At 50.2% G+C, this 21051-nt stretch overlaps 1 protein-coding gene across 2 annotated transcripts in view; it reads right to left on the bottom strand.

Moving 5' to 3' along the window:
- Ccn4 (cellular communication network factor 4) overlaps nucleotides 1–19918 on the bottom strand; it is a 31499-nt gene extending 11581 nt beyond the window's left edge. The window contains exons 1-2 of one of the 2 annotated variants that reach the window (XM_028876004.2): nucleotides 19604–19918; nucleotides 4616–4895 (exon numbers count right to left, since the gene is read on the bottom strand). In XM_028876004.2, coding sequence (XP_028731837.1) covers nucleotides 4616–4895; nucleotides 19604–19672 — 349 coding nt within the window. In that variant the 5' untranslated portion in view covers nucleotides 19673–19918. Of the gene's footprint in view, nucleotides 1–4615; nucleotides 4896–18961; nucleotides 19581–19603 lie in introns of those variants that run through there. The other variant, XM_037197512.1, reaches the window with a different exon arrangement.
- Nucleotides 19919–21051: the final 1133 nt, after the last annotated feature.

The raw sequence follows: 21051 nt of genomic DNA, 5'->3' as shown, positions 1-21051 counted from the left end.
GGAGAGGTTTGGGAGAGGGAGGGAATCGTGTGCTCAAAAAGCTGGTGAATAAAAGAATGGAGAGACACTAAACCCACAGCCTCCTTCCTTCTCCCTGACATCAGAAAAGGAAGGAGATGAGAGGAGAGGAAGGAGGAAGGTCAGGCAGAGGAAGAGAAAACAGGATGCAAGGGGGCCCCTGAGCCTCAGTCACCCTGCCACTCCCTCAGACTTCAGGAAGATGTGTATGTGCACATGTGTATATGTGAGTGTGTACACATGTGTATGCATATGAATGTAGATCTTTGTGCATGCTAGTTTATATATGTATTCATTTACATATACATGTGTGTATATATGTATAGGTAGAGCTCTCTCTTTCATGTGTGTGTGTGTGTGTGTGTGTGTGTGTGTGTGTGTTGATGGAGGGGAGACTGAAACTTATGCTCTGCTCCCATGTGTAAAGATGTCAGTTTGGGACTCTGGAGTTCTTGGCAAAACAATCCTTCTATCAGCTCAAAGGAACTCACAGAAAATCCTTTGAAAATGCAGATACCAAGGTTACACAATACGTGACAGGTCTACATGCTAGAGCATTGCTTTCCTTAGACTCAGTAGTTTAAAGCCTTCCAGGAGTGTCCAGTGTGCAGTGAAAGTCAAGAAAATGTGCCCAAAAATGCTATCTCTGTAGGATGACTAATGGGGACACATGGGCAGCCGACAAACCTGTCCCACATAGACCAAAGGGAGATCAGGGTACGTGATGACCATACATTATCCATCAGCAGAGGTGGGACCCCTCTTTGGTCACATACAGCCTTTCTACCTTCCCAGGAGACTGGTTTTTTTTTTGGGGGGGGGAGCCAGCTCCTGTCTAACTTCATTTGAAAGTTCAGGTGAGACACAGCCAGCCGCCTTGTAGCTAAAAGAATTGCAGCAACCAAGCCGCCATGCTCCTTTACTGGGTGGGACCTTTAAGTCCTCATCATCTGTGGCCTTGTGGAAGCAGGAACAGGGTTTGGGTCCTGTAACCTCACCTTCATATTGTCCTGATTAGTGGGCCGATGGATGGACAGAAGCACACGTGTGTCAAGGCCCCTAACCTCCACTTGATTCCTGCTGTATCTAAGCTTGCAACAGCCTGACCCCACAGAGGTTCTCACTCCTCATCACATCGTCCTTATTAAGGACATTGAGGTTTGAGAGGTTCAGGAGCTTGCCTACCATCCCAGGAGTACTTAGTAGTAGCACTGGAGTTCCAGTTCAGTTGTCTAGTCCCAAGCACCATGCTGAGTCTTCCATTTCCTCCTTTAGCAATGCAAGGTGGGGTGGTCCTGGAATAAGACCTTCCCCCTACCAAGGATAAGAGTGGACAGGGGCTGAGATGACTTTCAGAGTGCAAGCAAAAGCCACAGGCACCACCCCTGTGTTTACCCCTTCCTACACAAGGTTGATTCGATGAAGATCCTCAGGTGTGTGGCCCAAGGTGGGGAGCCGCAAGAGGCAGCCCTCCACCCATCTGCCTGTAAACACCATGTTCTTTTCAGCAGACCTTTTCATCCTGGTGCTTGTTTCAGCTGCATTAGGGCAGTGTTTGGGCAACCTAAATAGTGGAACCTTCTGAAGTAGAAGGCACCGTGCCCATCACTGTGTTTAGGTTGGCCTAGAAACACCTTTAAAAAGTTTCTTTGAATGTAATCCTAATGTTTACCAATCATACACAAACCTAGAGTCCTCCTGACAGCTGAGCAGACTAGGCAACACTAGACTCACTGTTTTGCCTGGCCTCTGTGGCCCAGGACAGTGACCACTGACAACCAAAGCTGGCATTTACCAGCATGCCGATGACTCTGCTGAGCCTCCTGGGTCCTGTGTGGAGCATTCCGATGACTTGTTTTGCGCTCGCCTTGTCTTGGCCTAATTCTCTGCAAATCTCCAGACAGGTTTAGCCTGTCCTGGGGGCCATGCCTTAGCTAAGCTGACCATGTGCTGACGGGCTGTCTGTTTGAGAGGCTCGCTTTTGCTTTTTTCTCACCCTCTCTGCACTTTCAGGCTCTGTCTTGCTTCTTGCATTTGGGCCTCGTGAATTCTGACATGTCGCATTTCTGAGGAAATGCCTGGGGAACACCAGTGAATCATGTATATACATGCACATGTTTAAATATGAAATGTATGTGCATGTGTGTGTGTTTGTGTGTGTGTGTGTATGTATGCATAAGAGTGCATGCATGTGCATATGTACAGAATGCACCTGATGTGCATTTGTGTGACTGCTTGTGGTAGGGCTCGTGGGTAACAATGTACCTGGATGAAAGAGTTAAGTGTTGGAATTGGAAATAACAGTGCTCTGTGGAGGCTCCTTTACAAACTTAACAATGGGCTGAGTCATTTCAAGTCCCTTGTAAGTCCTGGTTAACTGTATTTATTTCAATGTCTGCAAACCCACATGGCCAGGGAAGTCATAGGAAATGCAAAAACCTATTGAATCCTACCTTTGGTCAGGGTGTTTATTTATTTTTCCCAAATAAATGGAAAAGAACTACATCAAGGTCCCTGGTGGAGGGGAGCTAAGAGACTGTAGTGGTTGGGGGTGAGATCTGCAATTGGAAGCAGGGAAGACAGTCTCTGGGTCCATGAGACAATGTCTATAAGGGGGCAAGGCCTGGCGTGTAAGATCCTATTATGGTTTTGGAGATTAGTGTAATCACAGTGAACTGAATTACCTTTCAAATGACCTTAAAGATAGCTGTTAGCCAGGAGAGGAATTATTAACTGGTCCAGTAGGCCTGGTCTCATGGGTGATTCCAGCACAGGGAGGCTGGCCAATTCTCCCTGAGTTATGGAAAAAGGTAGATAACTATTTATAATGTCAGTCTTGAGCACCAGCAAGCAGAGATCACCTGGGACTCAAGGGTTTATTTAAACAGGCTGGGGCTGATGCTCAGGGTATACATTTTTAATCAATGCATTGGGTGGTTATGCACAAATTATGGTGCAAGTCTTCCTTGAACATGTTTTGTGGCATTAACAACAAATTCCAGCAAGAGGAGAAAACAGGAGAGATGGGGGAAGCGGGGCATTTACTGGAAAAGCCAAAGATAGCTGGGTGGTGGTGGCGCACGCCTTTAGTCCCAGTACTTGAGAGGCAGAGGCAGGTGGATCTCTATGAGTTCGAGGCTAGCCTGGTCTCGAAAGAGAGTTCTAGGAAAGGCACAAAACTACACGGAGAAACCCTGTCTCGAAAAGTAAAAAACAAAACAAATCAAAACAACAAAAAAACAAACAAACAAAACAAAGGTATCAATGTAAATGAATGAAAAACACAGAAGACAAGAAAGAAAAGAGCCACAAAGGAACCAGAGGCTCAAGTGGGGTTTACTGACTTGGGTTGTGTGCACACAATCCTCATGAACAACCCCCCCAGGAATCTAAGGTGTTGGATAGAAAGAGGGACTGGACTGTATATGGGGATAGTGGGCAAGATGTAGACTCATAGTTATGGAGGAGTCTTGATTGAATACTAATGGGAGAAGAGTTCCTGTATTTATGAAACTTCAAGGAATGTTTCATGTGTCAGGCTGTTGTTCATCATCATGCTGGCTCTCATCATTTGGCAAAGTGATGTTTAGAGAATTCAGACTAAGGACACAAGAGTCCAGAGAGAAGCAGGAGGTAATGAAGTCTCAGAAACATGGTCTCTAGGAACAGTAGCCAGGACAGGGGACACGGGATGGACCACATGTAGAATAAGCAACAGCCTTCCTCCAAACACGAGGATACTATACACACCCAAATCAAAGAAAGCAAAGGCAGTTAGAAACAGCAGGAAGAGTAAAAGGCACCATGGAAAGGGAGAGTTCAAACAGGTACCCTACTTAGGTTCTGGTGAACATAATCAGAACATAATAAATAGTCATGATTATAGAGCCAAAAAAAAAAAAAATCAGAACAAGGACGTTTGAAAGACATCGAAGATGTCTGATAGCATCAGGGAGCTAAGTCATCAACTATCGTGGAGGGATGTTAATAAATGATCCAAAATTGGTATAGCAAACCAATTAAGATCTAGCAGAAGACATTGCTATGTAGTGATAACTACAAAAATAAAGGGCTAGCTAAGTTAAAGCAATGGTAGTCACTGGTAAAGCCTGGCCACCAGGAAATGGTGACTGCAGGTTGCCAGTTTTCATTATTTCGTGGCCACTGGCTTTTCTTAAGCATATTACTAAGCATTTTTAATTTAAAGGATCATTAAAATGTCTGAAGTACAATAGTGATTTGGTGTCACCTGAGAGGCCATTGGGCATCTATTAAAGAGTCCTATCTACCTAGAGAACAGAACCAGGCTTGAGTATTTCTTGGCAGAATTTCCTTCCTCAGGGAAAAATGTCTCTAATATAGAAGAGAGCAAGACACGAGACCTTAGGGATAGGAATAATCTATATTCCTATAAAAAATAGGAATAATGCAGTTATTGCTTTCTCCCCAGGATGACCCATCCTGTGGCTTCTAACTGTGGACTGGGTTGGTGCAGGCTTCCTGCCAAGCTAAGCCTGGCCAGGTGAAGGGCCGTGGGTGTTCGTGGGCCAGAGCTGGGGCGTGGGGGCAGTTGGAAGATATGGAGTCTCTCACTTACGTGCACACACTCCTATTGCGTACCTCGGGCGGTCCCCACTGTAATCGCAGTAGAGGCCCCGGTGTGGGTCACAGATGGCAGCCTCTGTACAGTTGTCCCCGAGCTGCTGGGCACATATCTTACAGCATTCACAGCCATCTGTGATTAGGCTGATGCCCAGTGGGCAGCGAGGTGGGGACTGTGGGCACTCACATGGCCACTTGCAGAACTCAGGGCGTGTCGTCGTGTCCTCCAGTGGCACTGGGGTGAAAGTCATGGTTGTGGGGGTTGGAGAGATGACCTGTGGAGGAAGGGTAGAGGTGAAAAGGGGGTTGTTGAGTCCAGGCTTCCCAAGCCCAAATGGTTGCAACTGCCTTTCCATCTCCATTGTGTTTAGAGGGGTTTCACAATTATTTACTTCCATATGATCAATAGACAAACATCCATTTCTTTCAATAAAGCCAGTAAGATTAAGGATCTCAGAGTTTAGGGGATTCAAAGCAATTCCCAGTCTGTGAAGTGCTGGGGCCTGGCATCCACCTCAGCCCACCTTGGCTTCCTTCTTTCCTTGGTGTCTTGATAGCCGCAGGAGTGTGTGTGGTGGTACTGAGTCCCAGGAGAGGGGGCCCAGGATTGGACAGTGCAGACTGGCTGATCTGTCCTGCTGCTGGAGAGCTGCTCTCAACCCACAGCTATTGCTCCCTTCTGTAGCTCCAAGCTCTTCCTCTACTGAGTCTTCTGTGCCTGGTAGAGTAAGATGGCGCACGTGCGTGCGTGCGTGCGTGAGTGCGTGCGTGCGTGTGTGCGTGCGTGTGTTGGTGTTCATGCATGCATGGGTATGTGTATGCCTTTGCATGTATGTGTATGTGTGTTGATGTGTGTAGCCAGAGGACATCCTCAGCTGTTTTCCTCGGGTGTTGCACACCTTGTCTTTTGAGATGGGGTCTCTCACTGGCCTGGAACTTGCTGCTTTAGCTACAGTGGCTGCCAGTCAACCTTAGAGTTGACTGTTCCTATCTCCCTGGTGCTGGGATCACACCACACCTGGCCTCTCACATGGGTTCCATGGATGCAAATCAGATCCTCCCAGTGTGTGGTGAGCTCCTTACTGATGGACCTTTCTCTCCAGCCCCAACATGGCTCCTCTCTAAACCCAAGTTCAGCAGGCTAGCTCTTCACTGTAGTTAACACATGAGCCTTGGCAGCAGGGCCACCGAGCTGCAGTAGCAGATTTCTGACCTCAGCTCTTTGCAGCTGTGTCTTCGCTGACCTTGAGGAGAGAGAGCCAGGCTCTGTGACTCAAGGAAGGAAGATGGAAAGGAGTCTTCATTTTTTCATTCAGAACAAACGCCTTATTTCTCCCACCTGCGCCATCTTATCCCCCAGCCCACAAGTTCATCTCCCCTCTGGAAAATGTGGGAAAGAGAAGAATGGGTCAGCTGGAAAGGGAAACTGATGCCCCAGTGTGTCTTGCGCTGGATAGCAGGCAGGTGGTAGGACCCTGGTGTCCAAGCATAAGACCTTCAAGATGCTTGCATCTCGGTAATCTACTCACCTGCCCACTCAGGCCCTATCTGGGTTCTTTGCCTTGCACTAGAGGAGACTGAGAGGCCTGAAGGAGGGAAGAGGATCACCTGCACCCTGTAGTTATTTCTGGGCTGTTTCAGCCATTCAGTAGACCTTTGCTGAGCAAGCATGTAGCCTTCTCTATGTTTTAGACACTTGAAGATAAAACTTAGTAGGTCCCATACTTGAAGCTCATGCAACGTATAGGAAAGACAAGCATTAGGAATTATGGATCACAGCATAAGACTATGGTTGCTGTGGAAAGTGCAAAGAAGCTCTCTGGAACGTGGGACAGGAGTAGCTCTGACTAAAGAGGACCAGAGATGAGCTGCTGCATTAGTCTGACCTGCAGGTTCAGGACCTGGACATCACAAGTGCACAGACATTGATGCAAAGAAAAAAGAAGGCACTGAAGGCCAGCGAGGTGATCATAGTGAGTCTGTAGCCCACCTGTAGCCTTGATGTAAGGTCCCAGCCGCATCACTTCCAGGCTTAATTTAGGGCCCAGCCTAGTAGTGCATCCTTTCCCTACCTCAGGCATCTTCGGCGTACTTCTCTGCAGCTGAGATGCATGTCCCTGCTCTCTGTGACCTACGGTGACACTCTGAACCCTCAGTTACTAGATGTCTGCAGTGTGGATGGAGTGACTAACTGCCTTGTTGGGGACAGACACAGTGGCTTCTCTGTTAGGGTTTGTTTCTCTCTCTCTCTGAATGTAACACAGTGTGCATAGTGGGCTCCCTAGGTATCAACTGAATGTGAAGGTGGAGTCCTGGCTGCAAGTGCTGTGGGGTCACCTGATATTCATGACGTCATGCTCTGAACGAACCTTTCCTCTCTGCATTAAGTTCGAGAGTCAAGAAGAGAACACGGAGTCTGAGAAGGTTAGCTAGGGGTATTTCCAGGTGGGGTTTGGACACACATCCCTGGCCTCCTGAAGCTTGTAACTGCGTACAAGGATGCCACTTTGAGAGCTGTTGTGATATCGAAGGTCTAGTGAGTGTGGAAACATGGGGGCTTAGCACATGAGAGACAACACACTTCCAGATGCTTCCCCAGCTCATTGGAACAGGCTGTAAGTTGGTGTACAGGTTCTGTGGGGTCACCATCAGCCCCCCTCCATTCATCTAGAATAAGCAATCTCATAAGGCAGCCTTCTTTCTAGGTATCTACCTGGAGCCCCCAGCATCTGGGCAGGGAAGGTAGGAAGGCCTTCTCAGACTTAGGCGATGCACTGGGCAGTGTCTTATAGGCAAAACCAAGACCAAGCCTTGGCTGTTGGTGCCATCTAGTGGGAGGCAAGGCTTCCTGCTACTCCAAGCAAGAAGCACACTGCCATCCCAGGATTATCTGGGTTTAAGACTACAGGCTAGCAGCTAGTTCAGACTTTTACGGATCAACCCTCTGTTACATACAGGGACACACAGATGACTACAGAGGACTTCTGTCTGAAGATGGGCAGTTCAGACAGAAATACGCACTGGCTCTTTGGCTAATGAATCCACTGATTCTTACCAAACACCTACTGTGTGCCAGACTCTGTGATGGCCTTGGAGGAAGCAGCATTACATGGAGTCCCTCCCCTCACTAACACATACCCAGGGGTGATGTGTACACGATAATTGCAACAAGGTGATGAGTAGCCGCAGTGACATTATCCGCTCACACATTTCATTTGTCGACTCAACACAACTCTAGCTTTGACTTGGTCCTGGGTGCCAGGCTGGGCACTGAAGTGGGGGAGGCAAACCAGCACACCTGACTTCAGGAGTAGAGAGAAGGAATGTGGAGGTGCACAAGATGGGGGCCAACGTCTTGCAGGAGTGGCAAGGCTGTAGAAACCACGATGGAAGAGCAAGATCGGACCCAGCATCAGGAAGGAGGGCCGGGGACTGGAGTCCATGAAACAGCCGGCACAGAATACTGAGTTGGTGGCATGTGGTATCCCGAGTGCAGGAGCACTTGTATAAGTCAGGGTGGGTGTGAAGAGGCAGGGACTGGCTGGCTGCTGATGCCCACTGAGTGCATTGGCCAAGAATAGTCCCGAAGGCCCCACCCACTGAGAGATTTTAGCAGGAGATGCTTGGGGCAGATGTGGGCTTGGAGCAAAACACACTGAGCCATTGTGCCAGGCCTTTGCTTGGTCATCATTCCTGTGGCATGAGTGATCTCTAGCCCAGTTTTCTCCTCTGCAAGTGGCATTCTTACTTATCCTTGAGTGAACAGCTTTATGCTATAGGCCCCAGCTGTACAGTCTGTCCCCTGAGAGTCACCACCCGGAGGACATGAGACCAGCATCCAATGGACCTTCTGTCACTTCGACTACCTCTTTTCCCTATGTTGATAGGTATATTACTTGTATTTTATACATCAGGAAGATGATGAGAACACCTTCTATCTCAGAACATGGATTAGAACTCAGGTCTGTTGGATTTAGCATTTTTCCCACTATGGTGCATGAAGGGAGAATTGTTTGATGAAAGGAACTAGCTGAAAGACATTCAGGATACCATCTGGGGAGGTAGCCAAGAAGCCCCTGGGAGCTGGTGAAATGGTTTCGCCTGTAAAAGTCTGATGACCTGAGCTGGACCCGTGGAATCCATGTACGAAAGACAGATGCCATGGCGTGCATTTGTAATCCCAGGACTCCTATAGTGGGACAGGTGGGGAGAGAGGAGGATTTCCCTGAAGCCTGTGGACCAGCTAGCCCAAAATGGGCAGTCTAGCAGAAACAGAAAGGGTCTTCCTGCCTTAGCAAGGTGGAAGGAGAGGACCAACTCCTGAAAACTGTCTTCTGGCCTCCACACATGCACAAACTGATACTAAATAAAAATGAGTTAAAAATTAAAAAAAGAATGAGCTGGAGAGATGGCTCGGCCATTATTAGGATCACAATCAAAATTTAAAAATAAATAAGAGCTGGCAATTATGGGGCAGAGATCAGACCTCACAGAGCTGGACACATGATAGGTGTCAATACGCCCCCGTCAACAGAAAAGATAAGTTAATGTACATTTCCTCAGCTGAACTTTGAACCCTTGAGAGCAGGGTCACCTGCCATTCTCCTGTTTTGTGGTATGAATAAATACACAAATCTTGGAGGTCTCTACAGCTGGCATTTATGGAGTGCTTCTTGTAGCGTTGTACTCACACTCTAGCTCATAAATTGTCTAACATATTACGAAATGGGCCTGCTGATTTTCCTGAGTGGTGAGGAACTGGGCCCTCAGAGAGCATTAGCGACCTAACAATTGGTCTGTAGGTCACCTAGGGAGTCATGAATGGGACCAAGTTGCTCTCTGCCCAAAGCTTTTTGAAAAAAGTGTTTTTATTATTATTATTATTATTATTATTATTATTATTATTATTATTACTGTGTGTGTCTATGTCTGTATGTCTGTGTATGTCTGTATCTGTATGCACGCCATGCATGTGTAGATGCCCAAAGAGACCAGAAGAGGGTATCAGATCCCCTGGAGCTGGAGTCATAGGGGATTATGAGCTGGTGGACATGGATTCTAGGAACCAAACTCTGGTCCTCTGGAAGAGGACGAAGTGCTCATAACTGCAGAGTAAGCTCTCCATCCTCTTCCCTGGAGTTTTTAAGCAATTAATTCATCTGCCCTTGCAATTAACTCACCAGGAGGACTGTGCTCCTGGGGCCAAAGAGATCAAGACTTGGTGAGCCTTGTACTCAGAATACAATTGGCAAGCCCATCAACTTCCTGTGGAAGCAACAGGTATGCAGGTAAGCCCAATAGCTTGCAAAACTTAGCCTCACATGGTCTGGGAGCACGGCTCTGGGTGAGGTGGGAGGATGGGGAGAATCTCCTGCTGACCTAAAGGGAGGAGCAGCCCTTTGTGCTCCTTAAGGTGCCATAGAATCTCCAGAGGTACCCTCCTTTTGGGGGATACTGCCCTGGACCCATAAGACCCTCTTCCTGCACTCTTATTTTTCTTGGAATTCTGTCCCTGCTTTCCCCCAGAGAGCCCTGATTGTCATCCTCTTACACATCACAGGGTCAGTGTGCCTACCCTGAACGTAGGCAGACACATCTGTGCAGACACGCTGCCCTGGGACCCTGTGTTACTCTTAAGGCAGAAAGGGGAATGTAAATCATCAAGTAAGGAGAGTCCTGGCTAAGAAGGACAGAGACAGGAAAAGAGAAAAAAACAAAAACAAAACAAAAGGCTTGGTCTTCACAAATTGAAGTTGTTCACATAAAACTCCTTTTACGATGTGCCTCTGGCACCAGACCCTGCAGATGCTACTGTGTTAATGGGAAGACGAGGAGAAACTGGCAAGCCTGAGATGCCTCCCAGACTGAATGCACAGTATATGCTCGGTCATAGCTGGCCTACCCAGCTCCACAGCTGCAAGGCCTACCTGCCCTCTCCACTCCGAGACCCTCTCCATTCCCTGCTCATGATTCTTTAGCAGACACAAAGCCCAACAGAACTTCCTGGACTTTCTTACCCACCAGAAGAATCACCTCGACAGCCAGAATACACTGACAATCTATTACGGTCCCCAGAGATCCACACTTAGGCTGCTAGAGAGGAGATGGGCAGCAAGGCTGTTCTGGATAGTTCTGAATGCAGCCACCACCAACACAGATGCCCTGATCCCAAATGAACTCTCTAGATTCTTCTAGATAGGCCTAGAGCTTGAGTTGGCCTGTCATCCTTGTGATTCTTAAGAGGATAGGAACAATGGTTTGAGAACAGTGGGTGGGGGCCAGGGAAGCCTATACTTTATGCATGGTATAAAGTGCCTCAAAGTGCCCTACACAGAACCTCCAGACATAGCTGTGGAGCATACACCATTCTTTCACCTTTCAGGACACAATGCTGTTAAGGGATGGATAGCAACTCATCATAGCCCTCGAGAGTTTGTTAAAGTGTCTGAAAGGAGCTTAGTGGCAATGTCACTAAGAGTCCCACACTTCTGGACAAAGCAGACAGTGGGCAGGCAGGGTAAAAATCTCTGCTGTTACGCACAGGAGCGCCTAAGCTGATTGGAGTGGAGAAGGAAAGTCCAGCGCCGTGGGAAAGCCTGAATATGCAACTGTGATGTGCTGTTTACCGGTGAGCAGTGATTGAGGGTGGGGCAGCCCGGTCCATCACTCTAGATGGACCCTGAAACTAAGTCAGTCCTCTGGGCTTCCCACCACGGGATTACTCCATTTTTATAAAGGTGCCCAATAGAGACAGAGGATCAGAAAATGGGACCCAGCCTGGGTGGAAAGGACCCACCAGGGGGCCCAGTGATGCCTGTCTCTCTTTTCCTAGGGCGTGAGTTGCCCAGTGGTGAGATGACAGGGGGAAGTGAGGGGACCTCATGTGACAGCCTCCCATCCTCACCACTGCCACGGCTGGGCACTGGGGACTGTCATCCTATCTGAGCTCTTGTCCTCATTTGTAAAAGGATGGTGGTGGCAGGGCCCTTCATCAGTCCTGATGGGAAGCGTTATCCCCAACTCCAATGGAAGAAATGAAGGCTCAGTGAGCTGAAGGAACTCCTTTGAAGTTGTGTCTGACCCTGGTGTTCCCTCCGGAGTATGCATTTGTCATTGCTAGCTGACCCCTGGTGGAGCATCTAGGCACAGCATCCCAAAGGCTTTCAGCCAGGCTCTCCACTCCCCCCACCCCAACTCCATTCCCTGAGCATCGCCCAAGTGCACCCTGGAACCTGTGGACACTCAGGAGGTTTCCCCTTGCTAGACGAATGACTATGCAATTTGTCATTGCACCACACCCTCATCCATCCATGTTCATTCATTTGTTCTTCCACCTTCCCATCACACTTATACACTAAGCCTCTGCTGAGTACCGGGAGCCTGGGGGGACAAAGTATGGGCCACGGCAGGATTGTAATAAACAGGGATGATCCTTGCTTCCAAAGGGTCCCACAAGAGGAGAGAATAGTTCTATCCACTTGTCCAGCAAGGGGAAACCTCCTGAGTGCCCACAGGTTCCAGCGCACACTTGGGCAATGATGAGGAAGCAGCCGGTGAGGGTGGAGAGCCTGGCTGAAGCCTTTGGGGTGCTATGCCTAGATGTTCCACCAGGGGTCAATGTTGAGGCAAGAATGGTGGAGCACACATCAAATGACTAGGGATCTGGGGGGAGTCTCCTTGCCTAGAAGCAGAGGCTGAGAAGAGAGGCTCTGGGGAGGTAAGAGACAGGGTGGGTCTGGGCCCAGGCTGTGGTGCGCACTACAGGAACCTGTGGATTCCACTGCCTTGTTGCTGTATTTCTGGTTCTTTGGATGGGGCCACTTTTCCAGTGTCTCCTGGGAGCTTCTGGACATCTGGTCCCCTAGACCACTGTATGGGTGGATCTTGGCCCCAAGTCTTTCAGGCCTGGGCCAGGGCCCTATGCCCTCTAAGCACAGCCTTGGATTCCCATGTTGCACATTCAAGAGGGTTTTCAGGGAGCGAAGTTGGCCGAAATGTTCACTCCAGCTGGCTAGGGATCGGGACAAGGAACAAGGAAGACTTTGTAATTTTCTTGCCATCAATTTTAAATACTGTATTTTGGGATCCTCTGGCAGGACAAGGTAGTTTTGTGTAGAGAGGATAAAGGGGACAAGAGATAAAGATGTTTCCAAACTATAAGCACTCATTTGTTCATTCTTCAAATTTACTCAGAGGCAAGGCATGGTAAATAGTGCTTGTGAACAAGTGCTCTGTCCTTGAGAGGTAGAGATAGAAGATCTTGAGTTCTAGGATAGCCTGGAATGTTCTAGGCTAGCTTAGGATGTATATCAATACCTTATCTCAAAAGCAAAGGACAACGTACTTAGAGCCTCTATTGACCTCCAGGTACAATGATATATACCCACTTCAAGCTCTAGTCCCTTCATTCAGAGAAGACAAGAATGTGAAAAAGACCAAGGGAGGGGTGAGGCAGCCACAACCTGCCTACAGCTCAAGGCTTCTATGCAGAGACCAGAGGTGGTTTTTTTCCAGCAGTTTTAAGAAAAATCACAATACAGCCTGGCAGTGGTGGCACACACCTTTAATCCCAGCACTCAGAAGGCAGAGGCAGGTAGATCTCTGAGTTCAAGATTCTTAATTTGGTACCAAGTCTAGAAGCCACTGATTGCTGCCTGGGCCTCTTAGCTACTGGGTCAGGTTCTCATTCAACATTCCCTGCCCCCCTCAGGCTCCCCCACCCTCCTACCCCTGCAGCAGGGCATCTCCACCAAGATCCTTGGTCACCCCTTTCTGTCCACCCTCCCCACATACAATCTGCCTAGACCCCACCAGGCCTGGCCTGGCTTTATGAGTCACAGCAAAGCCTGCCCTGAGCACCTACAGTGTACTAGAACAGCCATTGACAGACCAGTAGGCAGCACGTCAGGAACTTAGCATGAGCCAGGCCTGTGGAGAACACAGCGTATGCAAAGGCCCAGAGTTGAGGAGCCCAGGTGGATCAAAAATTAAGAGATGTTATAAGCTTTGTAGGAGTACAGGGTATGAACAAAGGTCTTCCATAGGGTGATGCCAGTGCAGTTCCGGTTGGGTGATGTGATCCCTTCCACTCAACAAGGATAAGATCTCTTGGGATACCTGTAGTTCTACTTGGGAGGTGTGAGAAGAGTTTCTTGGAGGTGTCCCTAGTAGGTACCACTCATGGCATGGGATGGGCAAGGCTAGAATGGAAGAACAACCAGGGTATGTATGCAGAATGGAGAGCTGGGAAAATGAACCCAGGAAATAGTTTTCAAAATGAGCAAGATAGTCATGAAGGGTGAGTCTCAAAAACATGGATGGGCAGTGAGAGCTGGTTAAGGGCCCTGCAGTGCCCACCAAGATGGTGGGACCCCCAGGGTCAGGCTGGGTTAGCTCTGGTCAGGACAACAGGGAACAGCTGTGGATTTGCGACGAACACTAGGACTGGAGAAACAGCCCTGGGCCCTGGAGAGAGGAACATGACCAATGGGACATCTCCGAACAGGGACACATTGGTTTTGGCAGCAAGATTAGCAGCTCTCTGCAGGAAGGTATTAATATCTCCCCCACCTCCCCAACCCCCACGATTAACCGGTGTGAGTCCTGCAGCTTGTTCAATGGTGGCTCCATTCCAGGAATGAACGTGTGGTTTCCAGGTAGCTTCCGCAGGAAGCAAGTTGAAGAGTCAAGTCCAACCTCTTCTCGATTTCAAGATGAGAAAATGAACATAGGGAGGAAAGTGGGGTGCCTAGAGTTGCCCAGCTACTCAGGGAGTCTACCATTCTACTAAGGACGGGGTTAAGATTTAGCTTTCTTAAATCTTCTTCTATCCTTCGAGCCCCCTCAGACCTCTCTAGCCCCAGAGAGACTCACAGCCCACTTTCCTTTTCTTCCTTTACAGACTGGAGGCAGAGTCCCTGGAGGAGCTCTTAGAGCCTGGCCTCTGCCCTCCCCACCCCCTGCCCCCAGCGGATCTTCAACAGTGGAAACCTTGCCTGGTCTTGCCTCCAATCCCAGACTGGTGGGCGGGCCAAGATCAAATAGCATCCCTGGAATGTCCATTATCCCCTTTCAGAGGCCCAGTTTCTTCCTCTTCTCGCTCCCTCCCTCCTCCCTCCAGCCTCCTTCACCTCTTAGTGTATGGAAAAGAGGAGGAGGAAGAGGAGGAAGGAGGAGGAAGGTAGAGGAGGAGGGGATGGGGTGGGGGAACACTGGCCAATAAGTGTCAGGATGTCAGCATGGGAGCAGAGAATAGTTTATCTCATCCATTGTTTTAAAGTCCAAAAGCAAGCTTGAGTTATCAGGAAACCATTGCCCACGCAGGTGCCTTGCTTTCTCAACCATCTAACGCAGATCCTATGCAGGTGTCCCTGCCTCCTAACAGAATAAGCTATGAGCCCTACAGTCAAAATGGAGGGCCTATTGCCCCTTACTCAGTTCTTTTTTTTTTTTTTTTTTTTTTTTTTTTTTGAGACACACACAACCCTGCAAGCATCCTCAGTATCACCTCACTATTATCGCCACCATCTCTGTCATCACTTACCATCACCATAACTACTATCAACACCGTAATCCCTGTCATCATCATCGTCATCATCATCATCATCACTGGGATTTCTGTTGTCACCGCCATCTGTATCATCACCCCCTCACCACTATCACAACACCATTGTCACCACCGTCTCTGTCCTCACCATTACCTTCGTGACCACTATCGTGCCCAGCAGCAGCATGCCACCGCCACCCGATTTCCTCTCTTGCACAGCACTCTCCTGGAGTGCTCACTGACTTTGCTCTCAGGGCTGGGGACCTGGCTTTAAAAGATTCCCTGCTCTGAGTCCTGGAGAGCAGACCCTGTCCTGCTCTGCGCATGCGTGGTATGGTAGTGAGCCCAGGCCCCTAGTGCCTGTACTCCTGGGCTGGAGGCTTGCCTGAAGCCTGGGCCTCCACTTGCTTGGGCTCCAGCACAGCTGCTGGGACAATGGGACCGTTTGCTGAGTCTGCAGGCTCTCTTTGCCTTCCCTCCATCTTCTCCACCCTCCCACCCTCTCTGGAATCTAGTGTGAACGTTTAAAGGGACACTTTCCCCTTTAAAGGGACAGTTCTGCATCAGGGACACCTTCCCCCAAGATATTCAGCTTACAAGCCCAGCTCAGAACCCTCCCCCAGATGACCCCTCCCCACCAAACATTGCACCTTTGTGTCCATTTATCAGCCACAGACAGAATTTTCTAGTAGCTAAATCAAAAGAAGCCAGAAGCAGGTGAAATTGACTTCAATTGTATGTTTTGTTGAACCCAAAACACAGTCTAAACATATCCTGTCAAGAGGAGTCAGGGTAGGAATTAGAGAGTCTACTACTGTGGATTGTCTCCACTGACGTCTGCAATCCAATGGACCATTCATCAGGGTTTCAGGGACCCAGTGGCTGGGACAGATGCTGCAAAGGGCAATGAGGCCCTGGACCCAGCACACACTGCCTTCTCAGTGGACAATGCTCCAATGTGTTGGTATACATGGAGGCTAAAGCTGTGTGCCAGAACTCAGTGGGTCTCTTATCCTCCTGGGGCTGGCAAGTGGGGCATCTGTAGTACGCTGCCCCTAAGAGCTCACATGCCAAAGCGTAACTCTGAGGCCTTACAGACGCCCTCCCAACCCTGAGTGGCTTCCATATCTGTGGTAGCCTAGCCGTGGTGTGGCTCCTTCCTGCTCTCGGTGGAATCATTTCGGGGAGACTCTTGTGGTCTCTGGGAGATAGTGGGGTACCACAGCAGGTTTTAGAGTTGGTGTCTGCACCAGGTCCCAAGCAGCCTCGGCAGGTCCCTGCTCAGTTGTAGACAGAGCCATTACAAAACCCTGTGTTGTGTGTGTTTGCCAAAGGACTAGAGGACTGCCCAGCCCATAGGTGGGGCACTTGTCTGTCAAGGTTGGTATGAGGTAGCCCTCCTGACATCCATCCCTGGACAAATGCCATACCCAAGGGGCCAAACTGATTGTCAGCAGCCTTCCTGCAGCCCCCTGACAAGCCCTGTGGTAGGACTGAGCCAGCCAGGACTTCAAGACACTGCAGGGCTCCAATCTGGGGGTGGGGGTGGGCGGGGCTGTTGACTCACAGGCTGCACTGTGCCTAGGTCTGTGGAGACTGTCTGTGGGTCCCGCTTGATTTCTCATTTAGAGGGCAGATTTCATCACACACCCAGGTCTCTGGGATTCTGTCATAGGTTCTGGGAATAGAGAATGAGTTTGTATTTTCTATCTAAACAATGAATTCTTCCCCCTCCCCCTTCCCCACATCTTTTCCTTACACTTACACTTACACACACACACACACACACACACACACACACACACACACACACACACAAATTGTGTGAATAGCATGCACACACAAACAGGGAGAGAAGATTCAGCCAATTGCAGAACCGCGTCCCAACCTGTTTATCCTGGAAGACCTTGCCTTGTCCTCTCTCATCTCTCATTCCAACACGTGTGTGGATGTCTCCAACCTCCAGCCTCACCAACCTCCAGCTCCATTGGGGTCTAGCCCACATGTACCCCATTTCTGGGCAAGGACTCAGAACAGTGTAAGACTTCATTGAAGAAGGCTGCTCCTACGTTCAAATGTCATATCCACAGACTATTAGCTGTGTGGCCTTAGGCAAGTTATCTACCCTCTCTGAGCTTCAGCTTTTGTATCTACAAAGGAGGTTGATTGCATTTTCTTATTATTATGACAGGAATTTCAGAGACGCTGAGAATCACTAGATGTTGGGGGTGCTAAGGCTAGTACTTCTCTCTCTGCACAGGCATGGCACACGGGTGGGTATTACCAGGGACACAGCCTTTGGGAAGGCTCACATACCCTATCCTCTACCTCTTAGCAGGTGGGCACTCGACACTTGTCCAAGAAAAAGAAACGAGATAAAAACAAACTGTTCCTCACACCAAGCGTCAACCACAACACGGCCATACGCACCAGGCTTGGCGTCTGAACTGAGGACCTGCCTCCCTCACTTTGGATGGCCCCCTCCCCAGCTGGCCTCCCCCATTGCCAACAGCCCATTAAGCTGCGTGCACATCAGACAGCCTCTCCCTCCCGGCCCACTTACTCAAAGTCTCCTTGGCAACCCTCATTTCCCACATACTTTCCCTTCCATACGGCCAATGCGAGTCATTCTTTCCATGGGGCCCACAGGCCCCTTGCTGGACTTGAACTCCCATTCTGTATTAGTTCTGGAGGATGCCATGTGTGGAATCTGGTCACGAAGCCAGGCACTGGCTTCTGGGCAGAGCCCAGCCCCTTTACCGTCAAGGGTACTGTGTCAGGGGTTTTGAGGACATCCTAGGAACCCAGACCTTTCTACTAAGAGGCCTCGAGTCCCCTAAGAGGATGAGTGAGTAGCCTGGGAGCTTTTGCTGAAAGCACCCCCTCCGGACTCTGGATCTCTCAGCTGAGATCCCCTGAAAAGCCCTGATTCTGTCCCCCACTATGCCCCGGCCATGGCAGCTTTAGTGGCAAGTGAGCAGGCTCCAGTGCAGGCCTGACCACGAGCCTCTCCTCTCATCCCCTCACCCTGACTCTGACTGTCCTCTTACCAATTCTCCATCCACACCCGGCCCTCCCAGGCCCCGCCACCTGCAGGCTTGTACCCAGTCACATCCAGTCCTGAGGCAGAGGCAGGCCTAGTTCCTTCCTTCCTGGGCTCCAGAGATAGGAAATGGTGGGAGGACTGAGTGGGAAGGATGTGCCCCAGTGTCTGACTGTGACCCTGGCCACTTACTCATCCTGACCCCAGGCAAGTCCCAAGTCACTCCAAACCTTTGCTTCTTTCTGGCTGTCCTTTGTGAAGAGGGCTTTTTGTTTGTTTGTTTGTTTGTTTGTTTGTTTTTGTAGGGTTAAGTGCTGGCACCAACAAGCACCATGCAAGGACTAGAGGACTTGGGTGCAAACTCACTGGACAAGTTCATTCTCTGCATGCAACACCTCAAGGTGCCTTTTACCCAGTCCCAGCCCAGTCTAGTTCTGAGCTTCACTGGAAATGGACTGAGCCTGTGTGTCCACAGGAAGGTAGCTGAACCCTGACTCCAAGTCTCCTCAATCATGAATAGGCATGTTAGCCCCCCCCAAAGAAATCCTTGGCATAATTCCATAACAATAGCCCTGCGACTCCCACGGTTTTGGCCCTCATGTGGGACTCAGACTCAGAGGGGCTGGGGTTCACCCTGCTGCCCCAGGGTGCCTCCCCTCTGCCTAGCCACCCCCCTCACTGCCCCACCAGCTTGCCCTCTTGTCCACCCCTTCCCTCTCCCGCCCCTGCTCTGCTCCAGCAGGCTTCCCTACTTTGCCACGTGTCTCCTTTCCTTGGCTCTTGAGGGTGCAAACTGCTGTCTCTCCCTCTGGACCCAGGTGGGAGAGAAGCTTCCAGATGCCTTCTGGGAACGACAGGACAGGAACATACTCACTGGACAAACCATGAAGGGCCACAGGAACCCAAGGTGTCAACCAATGCAGCTTGAAAACACCCCAATGTGGCTTGCTCAGAGGGAATTTGCTGAAAGCAGGCATGCTCCTTCCTAGTTAGCTTTCCCTGGGGCTTCCCAGCACCTCTCCTCTTGGGAGCGCTGATGCTCAGAGTCCTGGGATTTTCAAACTCACAGGCTCTGGATGCCCCCAACAACCCCCTCATTTAATGCTGCTCTTTAATGGGTGAGTGATCCACTCCAGATCACACAGCCAGTCCGGGGTGCTGATCCCCAAGCCCCTGTTTTGTTGAGTGTTCTCGAATGAAAAGAGAGGAAAGCAGCCTGGATCTCTTGAAGAGTCTCCTTCTGCCCCCACGCCACCAGCTTCTGATCCCAGCAGCCCTCTCCCTATCTGTCCACCATTCCAACCCATCTTGCCTTGACCCCCAGTCCCTTGGCCTCAGCACCAGGCAGGAAGGGATCAGGTCCCCCTCACTGATCCTTTCCAGGCAGGACTCACCGTGGCCAGGACGTTGCCCGCCACCAGGGCTGCCACAGCTGCCAGCGTCCAGGGCAGGAGCCACCTCATGCCTGGAAGTCAGCGGCACAGGAGCTACCTTTCAGCCCAGAAGATGCAGATGCCTCTCCAGGGAGCTGGGCCAGGACTGGGCTGGCCCATCAGAGCAGCGGAGAGCCTTCCTCAGCCCCCGGGGGGGTTTATGAAAGCGACATCTGACGTCAGGCCAACAGACTAGAGCCCTGCATTTTCCTCTAAAAAAACTTTTCCTGCTTCTCTCCCTCTCTCTTTTTCTTCCCTCTGTCCCCACCTCCAGCCCAGCTTGGCCAGCCTCCCGCTCTGACAGCTCTTAAAGGGAAAGTCCCAGGACTGACTCCACATGGGGAGTGAATTCTCACCCAGCGTTGTCCTCCTTGTTCTTGGAAGGATCAGGTTCTCGGGGGGGGGGGGGGGGGCAGGAGGGAGGAAGCCAGAGGATGCAGGCTGGATGTGGGGATGCTGGAGACAGTGTGGGGGCTTTGCAAGGGCTGGGGGGGGGGGGAGCTTCCCTTCTGTCCCACTGCTCTCTTCCCACGGGCTAGCCTTTCTTCACTGTCTTTCCCACCTCTGACTCAGCCGCAAGCAAAGGAGGCTCTTACTCCACCCAGAAATGACAAGAATTTACCACTGACATGCCTGAAGGTGCCAGCCAGCTATCAGCAGGGTCTGCACTGCTCCTCAAGGCCATGGACGCTGGTGGCAGTTCCTCTCTCAGCTGGTTCTGCAGCCAGGATCCTCAGTCCATTAGCCTGCCTTCTGTGTCTTTGGATATTTCTTATTCTTGGTGGGATGGGGCTCCTGGCCTTGGTCCTTTCTAGACCTAGTCAAAGAAATCTCACGTGTGCATGACAAAGCGAAGGGAGCAGAGACTCTTCTGAGGATCCAGATCCACGTCATGAAGTCCCAGAAGCTCCCCACGGGTACTGTTTAGCCTCCCGCCTCAGCTTTCCCTCTGCATTCTCCTGTTCCTGCATCCCAGAGAGACCAGAGCAGACTGGCATTATGGCCAGCATGGGTCATCTCCTGGGTATTGTCAGCCAATGTCTGCCAGGGGCTCCTCTTTGGCTCTTGAGTACCATTCCTCTGTCCTGTCCCCATGACACCTCCCCTCTGCTGCCTGCCCGAGTCCTGCTTAGTAGGAAGACTCCATTCTGTGCACAAAGCATTCACTTCCCTTCCCTCTCCTGGCAGCTCATTAGTAGGGGATGCTGTCTGTTTGGAGCAGCAGTGGCTGTACCCACAGAAGTCATTTGTGATCACCACAGACATGGCTCCCCAAAGGTCACTCTGATGATTTGTTTAGTTATTCACTCAGATTGGGCCTCTGACCAATTCTAGGCAGGGAGACATAAAAGGAAGTCGAAAAGGGACCTCATTTCTTAAGAAAGGAGAGTTCTCTATTCATCTTCTTT

The sequence above is a fragment of the Peromyscus leucopus genome, chromosome 20 (assembly GCF_004664715.2).
Source record: "Peromyscus leucopus breed LL Stock chromosome 20, UCI_PerLeu_2.1, whole genome shotgun sequence".
NCBI lineage: Eukaryota > Metazoa > Chordata > Mammalia > Rodentia > Cricetidae > Peromyscus > Peromyscus leucopus.
The sequence above is the reverse complement of the archived record's forward strand: the minus strand, read 5'-3'. Positions and strand labels throughout refer to the sequence as shown.